This window comes from Corvus brachyrhynchos, unplaced genomic scaffold (genome assembly GCF_000691975.1).
Source record: "Corvus brachyrhynchos isolate BGI_N302 unplaced genomic scaffold, ASM69197v1 scaffold323, whole genome shotgun sequence".
In the NCBI taxonomy this organism is placed as follows: Eukaryota; Metazoa; Chordata; class Aves; order Passeriformes; family Corvidae; genus Corvus; species Corvus brachyrhynchos.
In genome coordinates this window covers 214,384-231,817 of record NW_008237253.1, presented here as the reverse complement: position 1 = coordinate 231,817, position 17,434 = coordinate 214,384, and the positions used below count along the sequence as shown (strand labels likewise).

General features: G+C 50.6%; 2 protein-coding genes across 7 annotated transcripts in view; one reads left to right on the top strand and one right to left on the bottom strand.

Annotated features, from left to right (window-relative positions):
* The window catches only part of DEAF1 (DEAF1, transcription factor), an 81,955-nt gene that overhangs the window by 9,484 nt on the left and 55,037 nt on the right, over positions 1-17,434 (top strand). The window lies entirely within an intron of this gene.
* The window catches only part of EPS8L2 (EPS8 like 2), a 42,529-nt gene continuing 25,260 nt past the window's right edge, over positions 166-17,434 (bottom strand). The window contains exons 4-15 of the mRNA XM_017730467.1: positions 11,326-11,390; positions 7,134-7,295; positions 6,697-6,846; positions 6,491-6,570; positions 6,219-6,358; positions 4,712-4,791; positions 4,112-4,238; positions 3,693-3,781; positions 2,128-2,202; positions 1,318-1,466; positions 1,046-1,172; positions 166-692 (exon numbers count right to left, since the gene is read on the bottom strand). Coding sequence (XP_017585956.1) covers positions 603-692; positions 1,046-1,172; positions 1,318-1,466; positions 2,128-2,202; positions 3,693-3,781; positions 4,112-4,238; positions 4,712-4,791; positions 6,219-6,358; positions 6,491-6,570; positions 6,697-6,846; positions 7,134-7,295; positions 11,326-11,390 — 1,334 coding nt within the window. The 3' untranslated portion in view covers positions 166-602. The remainder of the gene's footprint in view (positions 693-1,045; positions 1,173-1,317; positions 1,467-2,127; positions 2,203-3,692; positions 3,782-4,111; positions 4,239-4,711; positions 4,792-6,218; positions 6,359-6,490; positions 6,571-6,696; positions 6,847-7,133; positions 7,296-11,325; positions 11,391-17,434) is intronic.

The following is a 17,434-nucleotide window of genomic DNA, read 5'->3' as shown; positions in this document are numbered from 1 at the left end:
TTAGATGGGATATTGGGAAGAAATCCTTCCCTGTGAAGGTGCTGAGGCCCTGGCACAGGTTGCCCAGAGAAGCTGTGGCTGCCCCTGGATCCCTGGCAGTGTCCAAGGCCAGGCTGGACAGAGCTTGAAGCAACCTGGGATAGTGAAAGGTGTCTCTGGCCATGGCAGGGGGTTGGAACAGGATAACCTTTAAGGTCCCTTCCCACTCAATCCCTTTTGTGATTCCATGATTCCAGCGTCTCTACACACATGGAGAGCCAAAGCGCAGTGCAGCATCTTTGGCACCTGATCCTTAAGGTCACTTTGCTGGGCTGATGTTGGGAAACCAGACCTATGGATGGACTGATGAAGTCAGTCAATATTTTTGCCTCCTGCGGTGGAAAACACCTGCGATTCCTTTCCTTGCAGAGCTGCTGGGGGTTAAACAGCAGACAGTGCTTATGGGAATAACCCCTCAGCTGATCTTTGTCTTCCCTTGGTGGTTATTTACAGTGGCAGGGAGTTGTCTCCAGGATGCCCAAACGTCCCAGTGTCACTGTACGTGTCCGTGTGCATTCATGAGGTTCCGAGGTGGGAGCCAAAGCTCCGGGCGTGCGGATCCATTACCTATTTCCATGTGGAGTGATGTTCTGTTTGAAGGCATCCCCGACCTGTGTCTGCTCAGCCGTCTGGCCACGCTTGAGTGAGGAGAGCTGGAAAGGCAGACATGGAGTCAGTGTTACCAGGAAAGGGGAAAGCTGGTCGGAGAAAAGGAGAGGGATAGTGGTAGATGAGTCATGGTCTGGCAGATTTTGGTCAAGGTGTTCTCCAGGGAAGCCTGTGTCCCTGGAGCTCAGTTACGCTGTAGGGTGCTGTTGCCTTGGATTGGGAGAGGCTCATTATTGCTGCCCTTTTCCAGCCTCATTTGCTTTCTGTATTTAACTGGGGCAACCAGATCCAACTGAGTTTTGAGCCAACTACTTGTTGCACGCCACCACTACCCCTGCAGCTCCATTTCTCCGGAAAAGGGGGAGGGAGAGTGAAGAGACAGGGACACAGGACTAACCTCCTCTTGCAAGTGTCCAATGTCTATTTCCCAGGGAGCTCCACGGAAGATTTCTGTGGGCGTTTCCCAGCCGTTGTGGAATTTGGGGATGTAGGTGGGGATGTTCGTGTCTCGGGGCCACTCGGCTCTAGGACAGAAAGTGGGAATATGAGGTGACATTCACGAAGAATGTGTCTTTCAGGGCATCCCCTGAAAGAAGAAGCAGGAGCATCAGGGAATCCAAGCATCCCGTCTGCGTGGGGAGCCTGGGGAGATGGCAGCTCTGTCCTTACCTGGATCTGGTCCATGTCTCCCCCAGGGAATCCCAGAGGTTTATCTCTTTGGGTCTCAGGTGTCCTCTCAGGAAATCGGTGGCATCTTTAGAAAGCAGTGGGCTGAGGACAGACCGGGCCAGCTTGGGGCCACCGCAGCTGTTGATGATCTGGGTCACACACAAACCACACAAAGAGGAGAGAACTTGCAGGAAACGGTCAAAATGTCCAACCAGGGACACACAGACGAGCAGGAATAGAAGACAAAGCTGATCCTTGGATCAGCTCAGTCACTGCAAGAAACATCAACCTAAGTCTTTGAAGGAGACTGGACAGTTCAAGGGAACATGAGATTTTTTTGGATTGGAGTCAAAGGAAGAGCTGATCTACAAATGAGCTGTTGTTACAGACAAGTGAAGTGTCAGAAGCTGACACTTCAGAAAATGGAAAGTATCTTGCTATTCCTTTGTGGCTCCTTTTCCAAGTTGGGATTTCTGCTTCCAAGCATTTTCAGTGCAAATACTGAGCCGTATTTGCCTGAAGGTGAGACCAGACAGATTCCCAGTGGGGACTCCAGCTGGCTGCCCCTTTTGTTCACAGTAATGCCTTATTGACCCGGTGGAAGGATTCATATTTGCTGGGGTTCCTGTATTTACTTCAAGCTTCAAACTGGATCAGAGGCCAGGAACAACCGGCATCGCTTCTGGAAGTTCCTGAGAAAGCTGTGGCCAGGTGTGAGCAGTTTTCCAACCCTGTTTCACAATCTATCTACTTGTAAGTGTGAACTAGAAATAAAAGGAGTTCCCAGTGAGACCTGGGAATAAGATTTACCAGTTCCAGCGGCCCGAAGAGGAAATGCACCAACTCCGAAGCACGGGGGTTTTGGATGTGCTTCCTTAGTTTGGCCTGAAAAGAGAACGTAAACACAGTTTAACCCTAACCTGAGTGTGCCTTCTCTTTTCTGTCACATGGGGCCAGTGTTGTGGACTGATGAGAAGAGTAAGGGATGGAGGAGTAGGAATCATTCATTTTTATTTTGTGTCCATTTCTATTTCCCAATGAATTTCAGGAGCGGGGGGAATACCCTCTCTGTTAAATCAGTGACTTTAAAGCTAATTTGAACAGACACAGAAGACCTTGGCTTATTTTGAAAGTCCTAGTGAGGAAGGGCCAGGATTATTGGTGCTTCTGCCTCTTGCAGGGTTGAGAATCCCACTAGTTCCATGGATGAAAACAACAGGATAGGTGTTTTGAGGGTCCCCTGGCAAACTGCTGACAAGGGAAAGTCTCCACCAAGGTCTTGCCTGTGGCACCCGGAGCTGCCCTGGCCACTGAAAGGCTCCAAATCCAGTGGTATTTGAGGTGAGCTGTGGCAGAATGGAGGAGCAAACACTTGGGATTAATTTACTGCAAGAACTGGGTTTCAGTAACAGCAATCAGCTGAGCTGTGGTGAGAAACCTCTCCAGTTTGTGCTCCCATTCAGCTCCTTCTCCTGTCCTGGACTCCTGGCACTGTTGCCATGGGAGACAGGCTCCCTGCTCCTACCGAAATGCAAAGCATTTGAAATGCCGGAGATGAAACATTAATGTGGAGTGGGAAGTGGGAACCAACTGCTGGCAGCAGGGTGACCCAATGAACGGGCACTTCCCAGGGACTCGGCAGCCCCATGGTGAGGAACGTGGCAGGACCCCAGCACAGTGTCCCAGCTCTGCTCCGTGCTCCACCCTGGGCTCTTGCCAGGAGATCAGCTGCTCCCTCTGATCCTGAGCAGGCACAAATTAGCCATATTTGCTTCTCAAAGAAAAGGCTGGAGCTTGGTATCCTGCTTTAAGGTTGTTTACAGTCTCTTGGTTTTCCTTATTAATAACTGCCCAGGAAGGAGCTTGTAGGATGCGTTCGCTGGACAAGTTTGGTCACAACTGACAGAATTCCTGCTGCAGTGGTGGTTACCCTCTTGGCCTCTAGTGTTTCACTGAGCAGAGCTGGCAACACTGGGAACATCTTTATGCTCCTCCTTTTCATCCCCTCCTTAATCCAGAGGGTCTGACAGGGGAGAAAGAGAGGAGCCAGGACTATCGGAGCAATGGGGGACTTCAGTTACTGTCAACCAGAGACTTCCCAGGCCTGGATCAGAAAAGATCCAGGCATTGCAACCCTCTGGCTGGTCTGTCCCGTCCTGGTCTTGATGCTTCAAGTTTTGGTTTAACAGCTTGGCCCAGAAAACCTGCACAAGCCTGACACAATGTTTGTCCTGGGTTCTGAAGAACCTGGAATTCACACCTTTGTCCCTTGGCAGTGTTTTCCGTTCAAAATTCACTCTAAACACTCACTGCTGGGATACATGGGGGAAAGCCCTGCTGTCCCTGCATGGGATGGAAATTCCTCCGTGTCTTACCAAGAGGTTAAAAGCCAGTTTGGTTTTCTGGAAGCAGTCGATGAACTCGGCCTCACTGGGGGGTCTTGCTCGGAGGGTCAGCATTCCCTCTGCCAGGAGAAGGGGCACGTTAATTAGGACACCTTTGGGATGGTTCCATCTGCCTGCCATGCAGAAGGCACAGCAGAAATGGGTGTTGAGACCAGAACTACTGAAAATCAGGGGTTCAGGGAAAGGCAAACTCCCTCTGTGTGCCAGAGGCTCCATGTGATCTACCAGAGGTCCCCACGGAGCAGCGGCACCTCCCAAACTGGTGTGCCTGGATCCGTGGCTATGCCACGGCATCCATCTGGCCTTGCTGGGCTGGGAGCTGAGGTGTCCCCCCCACCTTCATCCATGCCCCCCCGTGCTCCCCATTTGTTCCGGCTGCTGCACTGCACCTGCTGGCCCTTTCTTCTTGTTCTTCTTCCCTTTCTTCCTTTGGTTGAGCTGTCGGAATGCCTCTGCAGCCTTCTGGAGCCGGGCGACAAACACTTCGATGTCATCCAGGGTGCAGTTCAGGATTTGCTGTGAGGACAGATACCCAAAGGACCGAGGTGAAAGTGAGCCCGGGCTGTGCATGGCTGCGAGCCAGAATCCCAGGGCCTGCTGCATTTCCCAGGAGAATGCACAGGAGTGGGCAATCCAGGCATCAAATGGAGCTGAATGCATCCCTTTGCAAGGACAGAGCTGCTGGGCCTGACTGTGTGCTGCCCTTACCAATGTAACAGGTGATCCCTACTGATGGGCGGCTGGAAAATAACCCAAGTTTTAACAGGATGGGGAGGAGCAGAGCTGGAATCAGCAGAGCTGCCTCAGGTCAGAGGACATTGTCACTGACCTGGTGATGGAGATTTGCTTTTGGCCACCTTATCTTTATGCACAGCAGGTATCAATTGGAAAAATGCCCAGATGATGCATTAAATGTCTGCTCACGGAGGAGCCCCTTGCTCCCTGCCTCTGCTTCTGCGTATGGGCTGTGCAGTGTCCTTGTCACCCACCGTTTCCTTTTCAATCTTCTGTGCTAACATGGCTCGGGATTCCTCATGGTCGTGAGAGCCAGAGCTTCGTCGTTCATAGTCTGCAGCCAAGGGAGAGAAAAATAGAGTTACTATCAGAGGCTGGAAATAGGCTCCACGAAAGGCAGGGATCCATGGGATGGTAACTCCCAGCTTGGGTGTTTGTTCTGGGTTGTGAGAGGACCTTAGGAATAATGTTTGTAATAGGTGCTAAATTCCAATCATCCTGGAAAAAACCCAAGCCGGAGGCACCTCCTGGTTTCCAAAAGCCACACACCCAGTGTGGGGGGGATATTCCAGCGGGAGCAATCTCTGGGGTGGCCCCTCGTGCAAAGAAAATGGCGTCAGTTCAGGGCAAGGGCTTGGAAAGGGCCGGCAGAGCAGGATCTGCCAAGTGGGAGAACTGGGGACCGTGTTTTGGCAAAGGACCATGACAAGCCCGCGGCACCTGTGAGTGTGGGGATGAGATGCCCCATTGGGACAGGTTTTGTAGGAAAAGCGGGAAGGCATTTCATGGAGAAGGGACCTCGGCAAACAGGCATCGCTCAAGGCTTTCTCCTGTCATCTGCTCTCCTGCCAGGCTCTGTGCACTGAGAGCCAGAAATCCTGCCGGAGGGAACTCCCAGCTCTGCTGGTGTGAGCACTCTGTGAAGGGCAGAGGTAAGAGTGGCTGCTTTTCATCAGAATAGAGATATTTGTTCATGGTCCAGCTCAGAAATAGAGATATTCCTTTTATGATGCAGAACTGGACCTGAAATAAGTTCTCCATTCAGCAGCCAGAGCAGTTGCTCGGCTTCAGATGCCATCCCAGGAAAGGAGTGTTTTGGATGTGTTACAGTATCCTATTACATGTTTTCCTTGAAATTAGAAATGAATGCTAAGAGAAGGTGGTATGATAGGCAGGGGTGAAAAATGCTTACAGTTTGTTCATCAGATTGATTTTTTGTCAGAGAAAGAGCTTGTTTCTGTTCCTAGGAACTTACTTCTGTTACTTCTTTCTCCAAAGGAAAATATCAAGTTTTTCCAAGCCAACTCAAACGGGCTGAAGTCAGGATGGTTTTGGAATCAGTCTTTAGATGAGTGCATAAGAGGGATGAGTTCAGACCTGCATTTCCACACTCGACTTTACAAGAATTCATGAAAAACAGTTGATTTTAGAGGGTGAAATCTTGGCTCCTGTGAAGTCAGCAGAGCCAGGAATTTGTCTTTCTGACCAAATGTCTTGTCTGTACCTTTTAAGATCACCAGTACCTGGTTCAAATTTCATGTGATGGCTTATGAGGGGCTTTTGCTTTTTTGGGAATTTCTCTATCCCCCAAATACAGGTGTTGTTACAAGGAGTTTCTGGGAGCTTTTCTTTGTTGAGCAGAGCAGAAGATGCCCAGTGGGTACAACACTTATTCTCATCACAGATCACTTCAGGAAGGTTGGCTGTCTGGATTAATTAGTCTCCCGTCCCCAGGACAGACTTCATGAGTGTTCCCGGTACCTGGATCATGCTGGGAAGGAGGTGCCACCCTGTTCCTGTTCATCGCTGAGCCTCTCATGTCGTGCTGGATCGGGATGGGAGCTGGTCCTTGAGGTGGGGGGAGGATGGATTGTCTCTGCTTGATCTTTTCCTGGTTTGCCCTGCAAGGAAAGTGGCACAGACCAACCCCATCAGTGGCTGTGGATCCCGTTTCCAAGAGACTGGAGCGTGACTAAACCACTGGAAGCAGGGGTTTATTGTTGTTACTCCCAGCTGTATCCCGCACTACTTACTTGAGTGTCTGTGGCCGAATCTTCTTCCCGTGCTTGTGGTCTGCCAGGGCACTTTCTATGTCCTCATGAACCATCTCAGCCTCAAGGATAAAACAGGAATGTTTTTAAGGGCTTGGCTTTAGGAAGGATTGGAGGAAGGGGGAAAGGGCAGACAGCAAGAAATATGTTTTATTCTGTTTCACACCAAGCAGGAAGGCTTTGCTCACCTCCACCTCGTCACAGTTGAAGAAGTGGATGTCAGGTTTGTGCTGCTCGGAATCCTGACACACGAGCAGGAGGATGGAGGAGTAGCGCATCTGATTGAGCACTGTCTGACAGTGCTGCACTGTCGGCAGGGGGAAGTCCTCCAGCTCCTCCTGCAAGAGAAGGGGGAATGTGTCAGGCAATGGGGAACTATTAGACTGAGGGGGAATGGTCCTGTGCAGGAACTCCTGGGATCCATGGGCTCATATTCCTTAGTTTGTCATTGCTAAAAACATCCTGCTCCCATACTGCAGGGCTGACCCTAATCCAGGGGAGTATTTTGGTAGTGATTCGCCCTTGTTTGTGTTCCTTAGAACTTGCCCTCTCCCAGGCAGAATGGGAAGGGTACTCACTGCACCCCACACTTCAGTCTGGGGTCAGTCCCACAGGGCTTTGGTACCTGTGTCTCACAGTCCAGCAGCCGGATGGACTTGTCGTTCACTTGCAGCAGCATCTCTTGTGTCCAGATCTTCTCTTTGGAGTTGAGCAGGATGAGTTTCCGGATTGCGTCATCCACTGTCGTGATGGACTCGCTCTTGTCCATGATGAAGGTGGCCAAGTGCTGAAGTTGAGGAGAGAGAGGAGATAAAAACAGGTGGAAAATGTTTGTTGGGGGGTGTAAATCAGTGGTGAAAGCATCTCTAGAGGCTACAATTATTGTTTGTAGTTCCTCAGAGCTCAGGCGTGAAGGAGGTGCTGCACAAAACAATTCTGGTTGTCGGTACCAGCCTGGCCATGGCAGTGAAAGATTTGGGTTTCATAATGGGTTCTCATAACCAGTTTCACCATCTGCATATTACTCTCATCAATTCCAGCAGCTCTGATCCCCGTCCAGCAGGGCAAATGCCTCACACACACGAGTTACTCCCTGGGCCCCTCTGAACCTGGCTTGGAAGTCACACTGTGAAAGTTACACTTTGCTTGCCAAGCTATAAAAGCACTTGTGTTTTGCTTGTCTTGTGTAGCAAAGCTGCTTGTGTGGGATTTGTGCCAGGCAAAGTGCTCACAGAAGCCATGGGCAAGTGTTGGTGCTCTGTGCCAAGTGGGATCCATGTAATGTGTGGGGTCCCGTGCTTTGGGAACAGCAACTCTGGAGAGCTTCTATGCTGCAAAGCCTGCTGGAGCTCCAAACCTGGCAGCTCACTCTACATCAGCCCTTTAAGCCCCCCTTAGGGCTGGGGTTACCTTCCCCCCAAAAATACCCAGCTCAGTCCTCACGGTAGTGAAAATGGGTGTTGCTGACTGTAAGAAAGGATTTTTTGCTGCTTGCCTCTGTCCTGCCCTGTGGCTTTGCTTGGTTATCCTGGTTTTTGTACCTCCCTCCACCTGTCCTATAAACCCAGCCCATGCTCTTCTCCCATCAGCCAGGCTTCCGTGCTGTTCTCCCCTCCTTTGCTGTCCCGTGTGTGCACTTGGGCCAGGAGCAGCTCAGCTACAGCGTAACCATCCAAGCTGCTTTCCCATCCCTGCTCCAGCTACATACTGAAGCGTGTGGTGATTCAGGCCTTGCACTTGGCACCTGCATGACCAGAGTTTGTGTAATGGGGCAGCACTTGCAGCTTTGGTCTGCTCCTGGGTGGGCCTCCATGGGAAGGGAATGCTGGGCAGGGAGGCAGCTGTGGAAAGGAGAGGTGTGTCGCATCCAAATGTATGCTCGCCAGCAGTGGGTGAAGGCCACTCCAAAAATTCAGGTGAGTAAGTGCTGCTCCCTGCGGATGGAAGAACCTGCTGTGTCTGCCAGCAGAGGGGACTGCAAAGCAAGAAAAGCTGCGACTCAGAGCAGCCAGGCTGTTTGCCCAGCTGTTATCCCTGTGCCAGTGGCAGCACAGCCAGGCCACATGTTCAGGTGACAACAGGGAAGGAAAAAAATCAGGAGGGAAAAGGAGATGGTCCTCTTTCATCTTGTTCCTTTTGTTGCCCAGCTGTGTTCCCGGTGAGATGGGAAGGGGAACGTGCCTGACTGGCAAAAAGCAGCTGAAGCTTTTCCCTGTCTTTACCAACTTTTCCAGGAGAGAAAGGCAGGAGGTTTTTGGATGGATAAGTTTCAGGCCTGACCAAGGCATCTGTGCAGTCCAAGGGCCTGCAGCCCTTGGAGGCTTATTGGGCCAGATCCCAGCTTTTTCTCTTGTCCCTGGAATATTGAAGGCCCGTCCACCAGCATGACCCTCTCATTCTGGTTTCCTTGCTCAGTAGGGTACAGAACAGGCGCTTCAGCAGCGGTGGTTAAGCTGGAGAACCAGGAGCAGATTAAGCCTTGGAACAGGGACACCCAGGTGCTGCAGGCAGAGCTGCCCTGGGGGGCCAGGGACAGCCGTGTGGCCAGCCCAAATTGTCCTGCTGGGCGTTCAGAGTTTGTGGGGAGGGCAGCAGTGGAATGCCTGCTTCTCTCTGATGCAGACATCCTGTAGTCTGGTTTCAAAGCAAGGGCTGGAAAACCGGGGGGAGTTTTAAAGCAAGTCCTAAATGGATAGGAAATTTGTTGTAAGGGGATGAGTTTTGCCTGGCTTTTCTCCCTTTGATACCATATCTTCCTGCCTTCTCCTAGGAGAAGTAAGGGATCAGGTAGCTTCTTTCTGGTGCTGATGTACTCATGAGCTGATTCAGTAACCCGGTGGGTTGTGTCCACAGTCGACATGTGCGTCAGTGGGCCATGGAGGAGGATGAGAGAGCTGCTGAGAAAGAATTCCTTTCTCCCTGTAAAAGCCCAGGTAAATGCTAAGTGGGAAGCAGATTAGGAGGCAGCAAAAGCTGATGCTGCTCCAGCATGTCCTGCCATGGGAACTGGAACCTTGGAGAAGCTGTGGATCTCGGGGTCTGACACAGACCAGGTGGACCCGAGAGGGATGTGTGGACTCAGAGCACACAGTCTTGGACGGTTGTGAGGAAGCACAGGCAAGAACTGTTGTTGCAGTTGGCTCCACACAAGGTGGATGCAGGGAAAGCCTCAGATTTAAAGCACTGGTGCACCTCACTGGCAGAAAGTCTTGAAACGTGCTCTTGGGCATTAGGGGTGGATAGGGTTTGTGGTGTCCCATTTGCTCTTAGATGATTCCCAAAGACGGGAGGAAGGAGCAGAGAAGAGGGCAAACACTTCAGAGTGCAAGGCCCATTCCTGTGTTCGTCAAGCAAAGGTATGGGGTGAGGCACTATCTAAATAAAACTCCAGGCAGGTGTGTGAGCCGAAAGCTGAGATTAGCAATGCAATCACGAATGAAAAACATGCTGGGTGTATGTTACTGTAATTGTAAAATAGTGCATGGGAAGGTATTTGCCAAGTCAGTCTTATCTGTGCAGAGGTGACAAGCCCTCTGCTTTCAGAGCAGTGAGGAGAATGGGTTTACTCAAAATGACAGGCATTTTTATCTCTGCTATTATTTTATCCACCACCTTTACAAGCTTCATAAATTCCTTTGCTGTTTATTGTCCAGTTAGTTTTCATGGAGGGGAAGCTACTTGTCTGACTCAGTCATTAAAATATTTTTCTGCTTTCCATTTTCCATAGATATGGGTGGATTGAGAGGGAGAAGCTTGCTGCTGTCTTTGTTTTATCCCTTAAAACCCCTTTTCACCCACATGGATATTCAAATACAGCAGCTTTTACTAGAACGGGCAATGAGTCCATCCACCATTAAACTTTGATCAGATTACTTCAAAGGGTGTAAAATGCTTCCCACGAGGAAACCGCATTCTATCTCACTGCCTGCCACCGCAGTCCTGTTTGCCTTGGTCAAAGTTCAGGGGAGAGACTCACAAACAGGCGGCTTATGGCATAACTAATGAAGAATTCATTTACATGTCACCATTTAAAGTCCCTTCTCTGCATCCATGAGTGACTTCTGAGCCACTGAGTTGGTTTCTCTGATGGAAACCAGGACCTCTTTCCAAACAGGCATTTTACAAGTCTGAATTTAGACTTTTAAGGGGCCCCATCTCCTAAATATGAACCTCAGGAAGTGTTTTCCTGTCTTGCCTCCCTCAGTTTTCGGTGATGAATGGCCCCACCTCCTCCATGGAGTTCTGCACCAGCGAGTTGCGCTACAGGAATCGCTGAGCTCGGGATGGCCGTGATGGCCAGGCTGGCTCCTCTTTTTGGGGTGGGTGTCTGTGGCAGTGGGAGATGGATTTGGCTTATTGCCTGTCTCGTGTGAAGGGGTTTGTGTTGCCAGAGAGGACACAGTAGCTGGGGAGAGCTGAAAGCTGATAGTCCATGTGGTCTCTGTTGTTTGGAAAGCTGAGTTCTGGTGACCACCATGGGAGCTCTGCTTTTAACCTGTCTATACTGATCAGAAGGGTTTGAAACACAGGGTGAGAGGAGGGACAACATTTCCTGGTCTCTTTCAGACACAGAGGAGGGAGAGGGCCACAGCTTCTCCGTTTCCTCTCTCCTTGTACAGGGTTCCCCTTGTTTATTTAAATCTTTTTTCCCCCATTCTCCTTTACTCAGTGACTTGGGACTTTATTGGTAGGGAGGTTCCCAACTCCGCCTTGGCCTCCTGAAGGTCCAGGACACACAGAACACACTGCACTACTGGCACCTATCACTGACCTTGGCCTCTCAGCCCCTTAGCACTCCATTGCATGTGTGTGCTCACCTGGACGTGGTACTGGGAAGTCTCGTGCATGATGACGTTGGAGTTGGAGTATTTTTTCCTTTGTTCTGTAAGAAACAAGAAAACAAGCATTGGTTGTTTTTCTTTGGACCTGAGAATTACAACTCCGAGTCTTTCTCGTGGTCTCTGAGCTTTCCAGCTTGGGCTCCATGGGCATTGCCAGCAGGTGTCTCTCCAGAACAAGCATTGCCTTTCCTTGAGATTTGCCTTGGGGATTTCACCTTCCTCCTTGGCCAGCCAAGAGCTTTTAAATCGAGCTCCTCTTGGTGCACAGGGCTGAGCACAATCCTGCCCACGGCTTGGGGAGCATACTGAGCACCCGGAGATATTCCAGAGATAAGGATCGTGGAAAGATGCCGCTGCTCTTGTTTGGAGCCTGGCAAGGGTGGGTAGAAGCTGATTCAAGCCGATTTCTAAAGCTTTTTAACACTTATTCTAACACTCTTTAGGCTGCACCATCAGCCTGGCAGGACACACGAGTACTTCATACCTTGTAGCTCTGCGCCTGTGGCTGAAAACACGGCAGTGTTTTGCCTCTGCACCTGACTGCTGACAGCCCTGGAATGGTGGCTGTTGCCCAGTAGAAGTGATTTATTGATTTATTGGTGGGAATATTGTCAGAGGCATTAATGGAGACTGCAGGGCTCTGAGCCTGTGTCTCATACACCACCAGCACCAGCTCGGAGGTGGAGTGAGGATGGTTCAGGGGAAAGACCTCAGACACCCAGCCCAGCTCCCTGCTCAGCCGTTCCAGAGCGACCTTGAATGAACAAATTAACATTGCAGCACAGCCCCTTCCCACCTCAGGCTGACAGGAAAGGCTCAGTGTCACTTTCTGGTTGCTGGGGGCTTTAATTGCAGTCTGTCCTACTTGAAATATGGGGCAAGGTCTGGGGCAGGGCACAGGCAGTGCATCCCGCAGGGATTCGGGGCTGATGTGAGGCACTTTTTTCCTCTCAGTAACCTCAATTTCCTCCCCGAGCATTTCTTGTGTAAATAGATGACACTGATGGAAATGAGAACACCGCATTCATGTGGGATGGAGACAGATTTGGGTTTTAAGACATCCCATCTCCTCCTTTTCCAAAGGGAGTGGAAAAGGCTGAAGTGGGTGGTCTGGAAACAAAGGGAGTTTACATTCGGACAGGCAAGTGTCTCCAGCCCTGAGAGGAAGGGTGCGGAGTTGTGTTGGGAACTGGTAGTCCCTAAGGGAAGGAAGGAATAGCAGGGGGATGAGGTTTCCAGTGGGAGGCTAGCACAGGTCTGTGTTCCTATTAGGAAAACAGCCCATGGAGCTGTATCAGTGGTCAGGGCGACAGCTGGTTGCCCTCAGACCCTCTGGGATCCCCTCCAATGCCTTTTCCCCATCCTCCAAGCTCAAAGAAGCTGCACGTGTCACAGTCAGGGGAGATCTCAGCATCACCGCTGAGAAAATATTTGGAGAAGTTTTAGGGACTGATCAAAACCTCAGAACTCTGCATAGCCCAGCTTCCCATTGCCTGCACTCCATGAGTGCAAGAGAGCAAAGGCCCTTTTAGCCCTTTATAGCCTTGTTCAGACAGCAGCAAGCCTTGGGACAGGGAGAAACGCAGATGTTTCCCCTCCCTCTGTTGATTTTTCCCAGGGGGAATTTCTGCATTACCTCCAGGAGTCACAGAACTAGAACAAAGTGCCTCTATTTTGTCTCCCGATGTCATCCAAGTGATGTCCCAGAAGCTGCCCAGGGCAAGAAATGGGGTGTTTCTGCATGTTCTGAAATCCCTTCTGTCTCCTTGGCTTCTACCTGGCCCCCACACCCATGGAAACTTTTATTTTTGTGTTTCCTGCTGGCATCTGCAAAGAAGACCACGAGGTCTGGAACCAGACAGGCTTTCTGGGGACAGCGGGGTGTCAAAACACCGAAATCTCCTTCTTTCCTAGCGCTTAATTTTGATTTAAACACAGGAAGAATTAAAGATCCAGACTGCAGATCACAGAAGAGTCAGGTTTGGGCCACATGTATCCAAGGAGTGTGGGTGCTTTAAAGAAAAAGAGTGGTGTTTGGTTTATATACTCAAAGCAATGTGGTGAAACACTGCAGGGCTTTCCAAGATGCATCATTATTTGTCTTTGATTAAATCTGGCTCTGGCTGGGCTGATCCCAAAATGCTTTTAGGAAGAAATTCTTCCCTGTGAGGGTGGTGAGGCCCTGGAACAGGTTGCCCAGAGCAGCTGTGGCTGCCCCTCCCTGGTAGTGTCCAAGGCCAGGCTGGACTGGACTTGGAGTAACCTGGGATAGTGGAAGGTGTCCCTGTCTGTGGCAGGGGACGGAATGAGATGGGCTTTAAGGTCCCTTCCAACCCAAACCATTCTGGCATTCTGTGAATGATGCTTAGAGCAAGATCTGTGGCTGTTTGACTCCTGGATCAAGGGGGATCCTTTCCTTTGCCCAGGTGAACTCCCTTGGCCAGCCATATACCTCAGAAGGCAGGTCAGCTGTCCTGTGTGGCTCCACCCTGCCCTTCTGCACAGCCTTGTCCCTGACCTGCTGAATTTTGTATGAGTGCATGCTGGCCTGTTAGCAGCAGCAGCAGCAGCTCATTTCCTCTGGCTTCATCTGACACCTCACATCAGGACACTTGGCATTTCTACAGCATCCTGCAACAGGACCTCGGCACCGTCAGGTGTTATCTGACCCCTAACCTGGCCCCAGGATGTGGAGAATTTGCATAATCCCCATGTGATAGATGAGCACTGCAGGAATACAGTGATGATTTCCCCAAATTAGCTCAGACACCCATCTGCATCTCTGTTTATCTCCTGCTGTGACCTTCAGAGTCTGTGGCAGTGGAGGACTCTGGATATAACACATGCAAAGGGCAGGGAGAGCTCCAGGGCTGTGGCACTGGTGCAGCAAACATCCAGAGGTGATAAAACTGGCATGAGCACACAGTGACCACCACTGTCCTTTTTCCCTTTTGTCTGCCAAGAGAACCAAAGAGATGGGAAAACAATACAGCTTTGTCCTGTCCTTTTTGTCTCTGGCAAGGAAAAAACCCAGCTCATAGCATGGGTATCCTGGCAGGTGCTGTTGTGATCCCCTGTGGCCTGAGGAGCAGTCGTGCTGATCCCAGACACTTGCTGTATGAATGGGATGGGGAATCCAGAAACCTTTGAATGCCTTGAGCATGGATAACACGTGGGGCATGCGCAACTTCTGGTAAACTGTCTAATCTCTTGCCTCTCAGGGTCTGGCCCAGTGATCCCTAAGACAATCCTTTGAGGGGAAAAAGCCCTATAAATGGTTCTTTAACAGAATTCACTTCAGTTCTCTCCTAACCAGGTAGCTTTAATCTTGCCTCTCACCCAGAGGCGTGCAATGTATGTTATCTACCACTGTTACCTTACAGCTAAACAGTGCTGTAGGAATGGTGTTTACCACTGGCACCAGTGAGGAAATGGGAAGAGCTGAGACCACTGCGGAGGTACAAGGTGGTACCTGAGGGCTCAAAACAGTGCTGGCCTGAAATCCCAGTGATGATACTAAAATCTTGGCTGGCAGGGGAAGAGTCCTGTTCGGCTTTATGTTAAGGAGCAGAAGGGATGAAAGAGAGCACTAAATGAGGAAAAAAAAGCAGTATCAATGCACATCCTGGAGGGCTGGGGTTATCAGCTTAGTCCAGGAAGCCAAAGCATGTCTTTAGTGCCAAGTTCCCTCCCCATTTCCATGCAGAACCTTATTTTGCAGAGAGCTGGGACGTGGCTGTGAACGCTCCGTTCAGTGAGCACAGGAGATCAACTAGCGGGATAAAACTGCCAGCTTAGAGCTGGGATAATTGGTTAAGATCTCTGGGAATGTTGGAACAGTGCCAAGGACGGCAAGAGCAGGCTTGTCTTTCTCCATGCACGGCTTCTGCCAAGCCAGAGGGGCACAGCACCCCCAGTACAATGTGACAGTGCGCCCCTGCCCCGCCTCTGTGCATATCATTCTCTGATTAATTAGTTTCCCCACACAAGATCCCACAGGATCCTACCTGATCCTCCCTGTCCCTCCCCCCATTTGTTTCCAGCTGTTGCTGGGCAGAAGGCACAGCAGAAGACGGGGGGATGTACAGACAAGTACGGAGCAGTCTGTGAGGAATGAGAGGTATTGGATTTGTTTTCCTTGCCAGTGCCATACCAAGGATCTCTCCTCCATTCCCTGAATCACACTGCCGACCTCCCCAGCCTCCACATCCATTACAGCAGCCTAAGGGAAGTCCTGGCGGTGCCTTCTGGAGCTTGCCAGTTCCTTATATAATCTTCACATTATCTGTATGTTATCTAGCAGTGCACATGCTGTTTATAGGAACCTGCCAGCGCAGTGTGAGCTGCTCTGTGCCAAATGGCAGATCAGGACCAGCCTCCCAAGGAGAAATGGGGCAGCAAATGCTCTGTGTGCTCATGGCAGCCACAGAAACCTGCCAGGCTGGCTTACAGAACAGCAGTATGGAATAACCTCCATTCCAGGATCCCTGCATGGGGCCAGATGTGGCAGTTGAACTCAGCATCTGCCAGGTTCCAGCTTCCTCGCCAGGTAGGAGGATGGGATGCTCCAGGTTACCCGTGGCTAATCAAGGATCTGGTTTTGGGCCTTGCACAGACCTGCTGTGCCTGAGCTCCCGACAGGGGAGAATCTGCAGGTCCTGCCTTGCTCCTTCCTTGTTCTCTATGGCCAGCACAGGAAGACCTCCATTTTGGGATATCTTTGCAGATTAGGGAGCATCAAGCTCCCTGGGTTTGCTGTTAGATCCATGGTACTTGCTGACGTGCTGGAACTGGTCTGTACCAGCGCCTGTGGCACTGGGAATGTCTGCCTGGCCAGCTCTCACTCACGGCTGGTGTGTGCGGATGGCTCTGGAAGCTCTTGGAGTGAATGAACAGCTCTCACTGAGGTGTGAATGGGCTGTGGCAGCAGGGAGCAGCTGCTCTGGGTGTCACACGGCTGAATTCCTGCTTGGCACACTTCATATTTGCCACAGCTCAGCCCCAAGTGCTCACATTCCTGGTTTATTAGCTGAAGACACAACCCACTCTAGGAAAGCAAATAAAAACCTGGCGCAGCTCCTGGGTTGTGCAAGGACTGAGTACATGGAGGAACAGTGTGTGTTTGTGTCCAGTATGTCTGGCAGCACGGTGTCCACCGGCCTGCTTGGAGCAGGATAATCAGGGCATTGAGGAGTTGCAGCTCACTGGTAGAGATGTTCCCTTTCGCCTTTACAACCAGACCTGGAAGAAACCTGCAAATTATTTTTCACCAAAAAACCCAAAGTGGTGTTTTCTCAACTTCCTGTAGCTGGTAATGACATTTTTGAATGTCAGAACATAGTTAGTAAGATTGGGGGAATCCTGATTTAATTAATTCGCTTTATTTGAGTCTTGAAAAAAATTTGTAATGAAAAGTTCCCCCTTGTTTTTTTGTTGTTATTTTTATGAACTACCACAGCTTTAGCTCCCAAGCTACTTGGGCATATCCAAAACCCCATTTCCATTTAGGAAAACGTTCCTCTGTGTGAGCTCTGAGCAGTTACTCCATGCAAGGAGAGAACTTGTGCTCAGCAGTTTCAAGGTGGCAAAGAAAAAGGGTCACTGTAGATGCTGAGTGGCATTAGAGGTGGGAGATCCCTCTCCACAGCATCCCTGTCACTAACTGCCATCCCAAACTCCCGGCCAGCAGCACCTGGAGCAGTGTCTGCTCCTCCCAGTAGCTCCAGTCAGGGCTGAACTGAGCCAATGTGTTCCCTGTCTCACCCACCACTGGGGTTTGATCTGCAGGAACCAACAGGATTGTTGGCTTCCAGTTTTTCTTCCAGCCCTGTTTGCAGTTGGTGTATTAAATGTCCAAGGCGTTGAATAAACGGGTCACCCACACACAGAGTGCCAAGGGGAGCCGGGTAATCTGAAGCTGGAATCTCGGGTGGGAAAGGGGATGTGAAAAAGGGTGCTGGAATGGCACCGAGGGAGCAGTGGGGGAGGACAAGGGAGTTATTCAGGACTGGCAGCAGAGGAGATGAGCAATTAATGGTCTGGGCGAGGAGGCTGGACCTCTGCTGGAACTCAGGCCTTTTCTCCA